Below are 11,158 nucleotides of genomic sequence, written 5' to 3' on the forward strand. Positions count from 1 at the left end.
AACAAAACGGTCCCCGTTAATTGTTTTTCTATAGAGGATGTTATCCTTTATAGCATAGTTAGAAATAATGTTTTGATTGTCTGTACCATTCCGTAGCTGAGTTAAAAGAGATTGAATACTTTCGTCTTGTAATTGTAATGTCACCAGCCAATCAGAGTTATCAATGAATAGGACAGAGTCCTGTACTGGATTTCTACTTAGGGCGTCTACGTGTCTCATTCGACTGCCAGATCGATACTCAATTTGCAGATCATAATCTTGAATTGACAGCCACCAGCGAGCTATACGGGGAATGAGGTCTTTTTTTACTAGAGTTGTCCGTAATGCGGCGCAATCTGTCACTACAGTTACCGGAACACCTACGAGATATACTCTAAAGCGCTTCAAGGAATCTACAACTGCCAATGTCTCAAGCTCATAACTATGATAAAACTGTTCTTCTTTACTTGTAACCCTACTGAAGTATGCAATTGGTTTTAAAACACCATCGCTTTGGTATTGCAAAAGGATACCTCCCAGCCCTAGCTTACTAGCGTCAGTATGAAGCTCAGTGCGAGCATTCCTATCGTATATACCTAATACTGGTCTCTCGACAAGACGCTCTTTTAACGTTTGAAATGAAGTTTCTTGGGCAGAGCCCCACGTCCATTGAACATCCTTTTTTGTCAACTGTGTGAGAGGTCTAGCTATTTCAGCAAACCCACGAATAAATTTCCTAAAATAAGATGATAGACCAATAAACTGTCTTATTTCATGCACGTTTCGAGGTCTTCTATATTCAGATACGCAACTAATCTTAGCCTGTCCTGGTCGAACTGTGCCTGCAGTTATCTCATGACCTAAGTAATTAACACTTCTCTTAAGAAACGAACATTTGCTAAGGTTTAATTTCAAATTTGCTTCCGATAAGAGCTTTAATACATTATCTAGTAATTTAAGACCGTCATCAACAGAAGTTGTAGGTAACATGACGTCATCGAGATAAGTAGCTACGTCATTACCTAAGCTACCTAGAACGATTTTGATAAGACGTGAAAATACAGCTGGTGCATTCGCTAAACCAAATGGCATTTTTAAAAATTCATATTGCCCAGAAGGCGTAACAAATGCAGTTTTATGAATAGAGTCTTTAGATAAGTTAATTTGATAGTAACTTTGTGCTAGGTCTAAAGTTGTAAAGAAAGATTTACCAGAGAGGCGGGATACCTGATCGTCTATATGAGGCAGAGGATATCGATCTTTAATAGTGCGTGCATTAAGGGCTCTGTAGTCTATACATAGCCTATAATCACCACCTTTTTTCTTTACAAGGACCACTGGACTTGCATAATCAGACATGGAGTTCCGTATTACACCTGCATCAATAAGATCTTGAACCTTTTCATTTACAATTTCATTTTCTTTGTGAGAGAGTCGATAAGGCTTGCAAAAGACAGGCTGCTCAGTTTTGGTCTGAATATGCATCTCAAGTATGTCTGTACATCCCAAATCTTTTGTATTTTTCGCAAACAAATGTCTGTATTTATTCAGTAACCGTAACAGTCGACTGCAATCATTCCTTTCTAAATCTCCTATATCTATATCAGATAAATGCAATTCCTTGTCGGTAGATTGGTCAAGTATCATAACATTCGTACTACTTTGTATACTCTCCTTTTTATTAGTAACAATTTCTGCGCGTGCTATTAATCTATTCTGTTTCCATTCAATTATTTTGTCTCCGATATTAATTAGTTTTAAAAAGCAATCTTTCGACCTTACAAGTCCACCCAAAATTATATAAGACATACAGCCCAACTCAAAATATACAGAATTCACAAGAAATGTATCATTAGTATTAATATTGAGATAAACTTGTACCATAGCAACACTTTGTTGTGGTATTATACAGCTGTGTTTTAAATACACTGGAAATTTGGTTATAAAGTCTGTGTCATGTAATTTTATATCACTAAGAGTACTATCAAAAGTTTCAGAACTACCCACAAACTTAACAAAATTTTGTGATACAATTAAACCGATATTAGGTTTATTTATCATTGATTGTCCGATTATTAAATCTATATCAGCCATATCGTAATTAGTTATTTCCACAAATCCACTCAAAATAATATTGTCAATGTGAACATTCACGTAGGACGTTCCTAAAGAGGGCGAATATGCGCCTCCAAAACCTCTCATTGTAACCACGGAAGGCTTAATCTTTAATTTTAACTTATCAGCATATGCCACAGTGATAATATTTAATTTGCTGCCCGTGTCTATGTATGCAATCAGATTACAACCATTAATTACCACTATCTTTTTGTACAAATCTACATATATGTTGTATGTTGTAAATAAGACATTACTCACTTTTGGGTGTGAAGAGCTGGCCGCATACCAGCAGGTGGCCGACGTGTGTCCCGGGCGATGGCACACCTCGCAGCGCGGCACTTTGCAGTCCTTTGCTTCATGACCTTCTCTTCGGCAGGCGTAACATTTCTTAGGTTTAAAGTCGGTCCCTCTTGCAATTGGAGTAACGGCGCCGCCTCTTCTCCAGGTGGTAGCTGGTCGCGAATGGCTAGCTTCAACTTGTTTGTAGTTTTCCAGCGACGACAAATATCCGTAGTACAGTTGCTGTGGTGTATCGCACTGGAAAGCCTTTGCGTTAGCTCTTATCTCCGTGGGTAGACCGCGAATTATACACGAAATTGCAGGCTCGCCAACGATATTACATTTTTTTAATAAAGAGACCTTGTCGTGGAAATATTTTGTCATACTTTCAGAATTCATTTTCTTTCTAGCGAGCATAGATTCAAGTAGATCTACATAGTCAGTAGAACGTGGGAACGCGGTCTCTAGAGCGTCCTTCCACCCCTTCCACGTGAAATCGTAGTCGTCCAGATCGTCATACCACTCTCTAGCTGACCCACGAAGACGTATCTGCATGATAAACTGGCGGTCTTTGTTGTTCCATCCATATACGTCGCCCAACTGGTCGATCTTGTGCAGCCATCCCTTGACGTTGCTAGATTTTTCATCCGGCCGGAACGTTGGAATAACCTCCGCATCGGTTTGGGTGACACGTCGCTTTTTGTATCGTCTGTGTTTCTCAGCGGTCTCTTCGTGATCGGACGAAGAAAAAAAATTCGATGATTCGTCGCTGTCGGGTGCAGCATTCTCGCAGCTTCTTTTTTTCGTACCAAGTCCGTCAATATATGGGCCTGACATAATCCCGCTTCTGAAGTGTTGAAGGATTATCAGGGTGGCGGCGATAATTAGACACGAAGATAATAAGTTCTCTTTAATGCACGTTGCGACGGGTAGAGTACAAAAAGGGGTTGAAATATGCTAACCGCCGGTATTTATACAATCCGTTTTGACCTACTTTAATACAATACAATCCGTCTTGACCTACTTTAATACAAACTTAATAGGTAATATTAAATATTGTTTATCTTAATTATTCTGTTGATTATTTACGTACAATTATTACTTATTACTTAATAATATCAAGTTATATAATTTTATAACATTAAAGGTTTATTACGCCGCGGCGCCGGAAGCTGTCAAGCGGAAGGCGCCATAAAATATAAGTATAAAGAAATATGAATCAACTATTTTCTTGATTACAAAATTACTATTTATAAAACAAAAATAAGTTCTATATATTACCTAATCATTAGGATGTACCTGAACTAGTTTGTAAATAATCGCTCACATATTAAGTATGTGAGGCCGGAAGTGTTACTTGATAACAAAAATATAATTGTACAACTTAAATAACAAAAGGGCTTATTGCGCCGGTATGAATCAATTATTCATTTGATTATAAAATCACTAATTATATTATAAAACAATAATTAAATAATGGTTCACATATTATGTGAGGCCGGAAGTGTTACTCGATAACAATATGTTCAATGTAAAAGTCTAATTGAAATAATGGTTACAAAACCGCATGCACTATTATATAAAAATAAATATAGGCAGTACAGTTAATTTGATCAAGATGTCACAGTTAATTGCAATTAGCTTAAAGGACTAGAGTAGCAGCGCCTTATTTAAAATGCTTTCTGTCTGTAGATTAGCCACAGTGGAACACATTTTAGATTAGATGGTTCAAACAATGCAGCTGTGGTATGAAACCTAGCATTGATTCTTTCGCCACCTGGATTTTATTTCATATTAATTTATTAGCTATTTAACTTCTAACAGAATACTACAAAGAAGTCAAATTTCAAGGATCTTTAATAAACATATTCAGCACCAATTTAATCATATTCCAACTGCAAGAGCAATATGAATGAACAAATAGAAAAAATATACCTATAGGTATTGATAATTGTTAATTTTTGTTTTAGTATTTACCCTAATTTAATTTTTATTATTTTTCGATTTACTAACACTTTATTGTACAGTTATATTTCATTGATTAGGAATAGAAGTTTTTCCATCTGCTGCACACCAGCACCCCTTGTTGCGGTAGGCAGCAGCTTGGCTCTGCCCCTGGCATTGCTGAAGTCCATGGGCGACGGTAACCACTCACCATCAGGTGGGACGTGTGCCTACAAAGGCAATAAAAAAAAAGTACAAAATTTATATCTTGTTTATCTCTGAAACAGGCAGCCCGTGACTGTCCAGCAAATGTGAATCTATTTCTGTAGGTCCTTCACCTATTTTAGTGTGTATAATGTATTTAATCATATCCATTCCCATTGGTTTAATACACAACTTAGACAAAATATCAGTATTTATTTCTTCTTTGGCGACACTTAACCCTGTTATGAAGTTTTCTGGTGATGTTGATGGGAATGCATATTTTATTAATGAAATTACTTTAGGGACATCATGCTTTAACAAGTACAAACAAGCATTCGATCCAGCATCAAATGTGTATGCTACTTTTGTCTCCCCACTAAAGTCATTATATTTATGAATCAAATCTACAATTGAATGAGAAATGTCTGTCATGTACACAATAGGAGGATATGAATCTAAGCAAATTGCATGAAACTGATTACTGTCTTTCATTGTTATCTCTGCAAATTTATAAAAGTCTTTGTTCTTTATAGCTTCTATAATTTCTTCAGTTCTTTGGGGAACACAGTGTTGTATTCGGTGTTTTAATAATTCAGATGTTTCTGAAGATATTTTCATTCCTACAGTTGAACTGACTTTCTTTTGAGTATTACCAACTACAAGTACTAAAACACGCATTTCAGGCCAATGATTCGAATCTGCAATTTGTGTGGCTATAGAATCGCTACCATCAGGTTTTGAGCCAGCATGCCACCTTACAAAACCTCCGTAAACACTTCTACATGCACTGCCTGAGCCTAATCTTGCAATTGAACTGACATCTGATTTAATTTTATACAATTTTGCTAAAGCTGACACTAAGCAAGCATATCCTGCAGCCGAGGATGCTAAACCAGCAGCGGTTGGAAAATTGTTCTCTGAAGAAACATGAACTTTCCATGATAGTACATCTTCAGCAATCGTTTTCTCTGCAACAGCTCGTGATTTTATCTCCCTGAGGCAGTTTTGTAATCTTGGATTCGAAAATGACTCTTCTTTTCCATTTAACCAAATCTGATCTTCTACGAAATCCGGATGAGTAGATACCGATGTTTTAGCACACATAACACTTGTATCGAAAGTAGCACTAACGGAATCATTTAACGGTAAAATTAATTTCTCGTCACGTTTTCCCCAGTATTTTATTACTGCAATATTTACTGGAGCAATAACTGTAACTATGTTGCTCATTTTTAAGAAAAAAAGGAATGGCTGTTCGAAATAGGCGAAAATAAGTTAAAAACTGGCGCCAGAAGATTTCAGTTATCACTGAAATACGTCAGTTTCACTTGTACAAAAATTGCACTGGGGTGGGACTTTAGGGATAACAAATGCGGTGTCTTCAATTTCCCCAAACTGTTTTTATATTATTCTTATTTCTGATGAATAAATGCATTCACGTCATATGTATATATATTTTTCACTTCAAATTTAACGATGAGAATTAAATGATCAATTTCAGAATTTTTTAATGTGTCACTTAAAATTCACAATACCATTTCCACATTAATATTAATTCAATTCCCCATCTTTTTAGAAAAAGAAAAAAATCCACTCTGGTAACCGTGAACTGACGTATGAGATTTTCTATGGTTTTTTTCTTCATTTGGGCAGACACATGGATCCAAGTGACTATAAAACTCAAGGTTCATTCATATATTTTAAGTACGAAAGTCATGCCGTTTTTTAAATGACAAAAATAAAATCAATTACCTCTAGTAAAAAGGTTTCTCACCTTTACTACGACTAAAAAGGTATTTTTGGGAGAACCTGAGAAGACTTGTCGAGTGAATACTAAACAATCAACCAGCTACAATTAAGCCTGAAAAAAAAAACAATAAATTGACAAATTAAAACAATTAAAATATCAAGATTCAACAAGAAGAAACAAAGTTGTAACCGTTATAAAAAATCCTTGTATTTTGATGCTGTCCAATGAGAAATTCACTAACCTTTCTCAAAGTCCACAACAGTAAGCATTTCAGTCTGCAATTCGATACTTTGTTCTATGAGTATTCAAATTAATTAATTAAAACCAAATTTCGGACTTAATGTTACCATGTAATGAATTTTGAACACCCAAAATTTATTATCATAAAAGAATTTGTACATTTCCTTAGTGACGTTACTCAAATTAGTCTTTGAGTGGTTAATTTTTGATCATTCTTTTGAATTTTTCTACTTTCCAAAATATGTAAGTGGTGCTTCTCTTACAAATAAACACACAAAATATTTATCTGTGTGGCTGTAATAAATACTTAATATTACGGTTTTACATAACAATAAAACCGATATTATGTGCCGAGAAGGAAAACATACAGCATTGTATTATGAAGAAGCAGTGTGTACTTAGCTTAAATTCCTTGTCTATGTCCAACCATAGACAGTCAATTTAGTTCCATCTTTAGCCGCTAGGTGCTGCCAGCAAGTATAAAGGAAGCGCAGCCATCTTTGATCTTCATAGTCTTCACCAGGAAGACCTTCCTGCAATGCTGTATGTTTTCCTTCTCGGCACATAATATCGGTTTTATTGTTATGTAAAACCGTAATATTGATGTGCCTTTGGAAAACATACAGCATTGTATTATGAAGACGTGTTTGTTATCTGCTGGTGAAAGTATTAAGCACAACGCTATGATGAAATAGGTAAAGCCATAATAAAATTATGAAGCCCAATGATAATGTTCATAATTTATATAATTATTAAATCGAAAAAACACAGTTGTTAACTTCCCTGTTAATTCAATAATTAAAAAATATTTATAAGTTTGTAATAAACATTTTATCTTGTATATACAATAAAATGTATAAATGATGTATATACATCATGTAGGAGTAAATGTTTTGAAAAAAAGAATCGTGAGGATCTTTAGGAAGCTCTATTATTCGGCAATAATTATTGTAAACGTTTGTCTGATTTGCAATTGCCTCTAGAAAGTATTTCGTCCATTGGTTCATTATCAATCCATCTCAGAGGCTACTGCTGATCTACAACTTCTTAGAGATGCGTTGATGCCATTACCTCGTAAGGTTGAACGAAGACCAGTTTCCAATTACAGTACGGGATGCCGCTTTTGTGACAACACACATAGAAAAAAGTCCTTACGAATTTTACTGGGCATGTCTTTAGTTTCATGTTTAGAAGGCACTTATGCAGATTATTGACGAGTATGGATTTCAATTTTAGACCCAAAGACTGGTATCAGAAAGATGTTTTTCTCTGTTATCAAAGAAACTGTCTTTAGAAATGTTGAGCAAAGTAAGGTCATTAACTGTGCGTCCAGTAGCCAGCAACATGCATGTTGGTGTCCTTCAAGCTACATTGAGGCGTGATCTGGTGGCAGGGTTTGAAGAAAACCAATTTAGAACTGTTGTCGGATCTCATGTGAATGGGACTACACTTAGTAAAATTGTAATAAGTAGTTGAATTTTGTTTAGCTATTCCGATGGCTTTTTTAGAATAGCAATTTTTATTAGAGAGCTTGAGAATGTTTGCTGTCCTACATGTATTTCGCCCACAGAAAGTCGACAGCGCTGCTTTATGATGCAGAAGGATTGTTTTATAGGCAAAATTTTCTTTTTGGAAAAGAAGAAAGAATTTGGCAACATGTGCAGACTTAGGATCAATTTTAAAACTGTAGCACCATATGCACCATCTTCTAGTTGCTGGTAAGTATGCTGACAAAGTGGATTGACACCAGCTAATTTTCAATAAATCTTCTCCTGTGTAGACCAGTCTATTATTTGTACAACCTCCCCCCCCCCCAAGCTTTCAGGGTTAATGTTTAATCTGTGGAGGAGGAAGGTTTTGGATTTCGTGCGAGTTATCTAGCGTTCGGGATCTGAGGGCTTGGAAACCCAAATGCTTTCGTTCAGTCTGGGAACACTACCAGGTAGGTTCCCTAGACACTGTTGAAGTGAGTCAGTACTCTGGGGAGAAGGTTGAGAGGAGGAATTCTCCATGCTAGTTGCATCCTCTAGGTCCAATCTTGGTCGGCGAAAGGGTTTATATCCGGATGACCCCACTTTCGGAAAACTTTTGTGGTCACTTGTGGTAAAAAGTGCCATTTCGCAGGTTGATTTCCTCGTGATAGCCTGTCGGCTACGATGTTGTATTTCCCCGAGAGTTAAGCTGACAGTTATCTTGAACTTATCGCTTAGGTTTAAAAATCGAAAGGTCAACGCTAGTGAAATACTTTCAGATTCATTTTGATTGTCACTACCATTGCAAATAGCTCTTTTGTGGGTGAATAGTTTCTGTTGTTGAGCTGACCATAGACAGGACGTTAATATTTTGTCTAATTGTAACCCCTACCCATGTCCGAAGCTTCCGTTGCCAGGAAATGGTTGGTTTTGTGTCTCGGCAATGTTTGACATGTGGCTCCGCGTCAGCACTGCATTTGTAACCCCTACACATGTCCGAAGCTTCCGTTGCCAGGAAATGGTTGGTTTTGTGCATCGGCAATGTCTGACATGTGGCTCCGCGTCAGCACTGCATTTAATTGTTAACACATACAGGATGGCCTGTTTTTTACGGGGGTGTTTTTTCTTGAAACTTCGCAAGAAAATTTGCAAGTTAGCGTAGATTGATGTAATTCCGTCAGAGTTTGAGCTAGGATGTTGTTGAGTGGCCACTTTATTTCTCGCAATTTTCCATCGAATCCCTAGACATGTCATCTCTTGAACCTGTGTACTAATTGATTTTTTTTTTGTAAGGCTGACTTGGCAGCCCAAATAATCCAAGAACTTTACAGGTTATGTGGCCTGAAGACTCAACTTGGACTTTTTTTTTTTTTGATGAACCAGGTGGGATTTGCGTAGGTGGGATTTGCGTAGGTGGGATAACACTCAAAATCCCTTTGCACGCAATGTCTCCGCGACCGAGCATGCCATGGAAGCAAAAAATGTGTTTTTGTCTTCATGGACCAAGAAAAAATCGCGTAGGTAGGTTAATATTTGACTTCCCTATGTACTAAGGTCTTCGCGACCGGGCATGCTATGGGAGCAAAAACGTTTATTTGTCTTGGTGAAACAAGATCAAGTCGTGTAGGTAAGCTAGCACTTCGATTTTGCACGCAATGCCTCCGCGACCGAGCATGCTATGGAAGCAAAAAGGTGTGTTTGTCTTCAAGGACCAAGAGAAAGTCGCGTAGGTACGTTAACATTTGACTTCCCTATGTACGCAAGGTCTCCGCGACCGAGCATGCTATGGGAACAAAAACGTTTATTTGTCTTGGTGAAACAAGATTAAGTCGTGTAGGTAAGCTGGCATTCGACTTTGCACGCAATATCTCCGCGACCGAGCGACCGAGCACCCTATATAATGGAAATTGACATGCCAGCCCAGATAATCCAAAAGCTTCACAGCTTCTGCAGCCTGAAGTTTCAACTTGGATTTGTTTTGGTCGACCAAAAGGAAGTCGTCTAGGTAGACTAGCACTCGAGTTCCTTTTGCACGCAAGGTCTCTGCGACCCAGCATGTTATGGAAGCAAAAAAGGTTAATCCAAAAGCTTCACAGCTTCTGCAGCCTGAAGTTTCAACTTGGATTTGTCTTGGTCGACCAAAAGGAAGTCGTCTAGGTAGACACTAGCACTCGAGTTCCCTTTGCACGCAAGGTCTCTGCGACCCGCATGTTATAGAAGCAAAAAAGGTGTGGCTCTGAAGCCAGACCGAAGGGTAGGCATGTCATTTCATACTAACTCATAAGAGGGTACCGATTCCTTCCTGAAGGTACTGATACTGGTACCTTGGTACTGATCCTCAAGAAGTATCGACGAAATTTTGCGACTGATACTAGAAAAATATTCCTGAGAAATGTTCAATTCTATCATCCAGTCCCCTGGGTGGAGAAAGTTTGGTACCGAGGTGTCCGAAAACAGTTAGGTTTTTTATCTTTACGACCTTGTTAGACTCTCGAAGATCGAAAATTGGACGCATTGATCCGTCGCTTTTCTTCCGCAGAAATTTTTTTTTTTTTTTTTTTTACGGTATTTGGTAACCATACATGGTTTACAAATTATTACAATTTTGGTGGCACTCAGTGCCTCTCGTCGGTGTCTTTAATTGCCCCCCTCTGGATTGTGCCAGATGTTACGGACTATGATTGTTTATAATGTTTGGCTTGCCTTTTTTACGAGGTCGTGACAAATAGGATTATAGCCCTCCGAGGGACTGAATAGATTTCAATTTAGTATTATCAAACAAAAATTCCTCAATGAGTGGTGCGTTGGCAACAGGATACTTTGTTAGAGACCACGGAAATTAAACTTTGACGTCTTATTTCTATCCATACGGCCCTTTTTTCCGTATACAATTTAAAACGCTTTTACGGGTAACTTGTACGACGGAGACGATTTGTCAAAGTTTTCAGTCATTATGTTACAAAGATTATTAGTTTAAATCTGTTGTGTTTTTGTCAAAATTTCCGTATTGACGAGATCAATTTGTTTACAACAATTTTCGTTACATTCAATTGTTACACACAGTTGATGCATTATTAGATTTACAACGTCACTGACCTGGTGGGATAACGAGACGATCCGAAGATCGACCGTTACCTTTGAATCCCGTCGTTTCTTACGCAGAGACTCCTTT

At 37.4% G+C, this 11,158-nt stretch overlaps 1 protein-coding gene across 1 annotated transcript; it reads right to left on the bottom strand.

The window, feature by feature from the left end:
* Positions 1 to 3,271: 3,271 nt before the first annotated feature.
* Mvd (mevalonate diphosphate decarboxylase) lies at positions 3,272 to 6,128 on the bottom strand. Its single transcript, XM_028184819.2, has one exon. The coding sequence runs from the start codon at positions 5,752 to 5,754 to the stop codon at positions 4,582 to 4,584; it is 1,173 nt and encodes a 390-aa protein (XP_028040620.2). The 5' UTR covers positions 5,755 to 6,128; the 3' UTR covers positions 3,272 to 4,581.
* Positions 6,129 to 11,158: the final 5,030 nt, after the last annotated feature.

This window comes from Bombyx mandarina, chromosome 03 (assembly GCF_030267445.1).
Source record: "Bombyx mandarina strain Sakado chromosome 03, ASM3026744v2".
In the NCBI taxonomy this organism is placed as follows: Eukaryota; Metazoa; Arthropoda; class Insecta; order Lepidoptera; family Bombycidae; genus Bombyx; species Bombyx mandarina.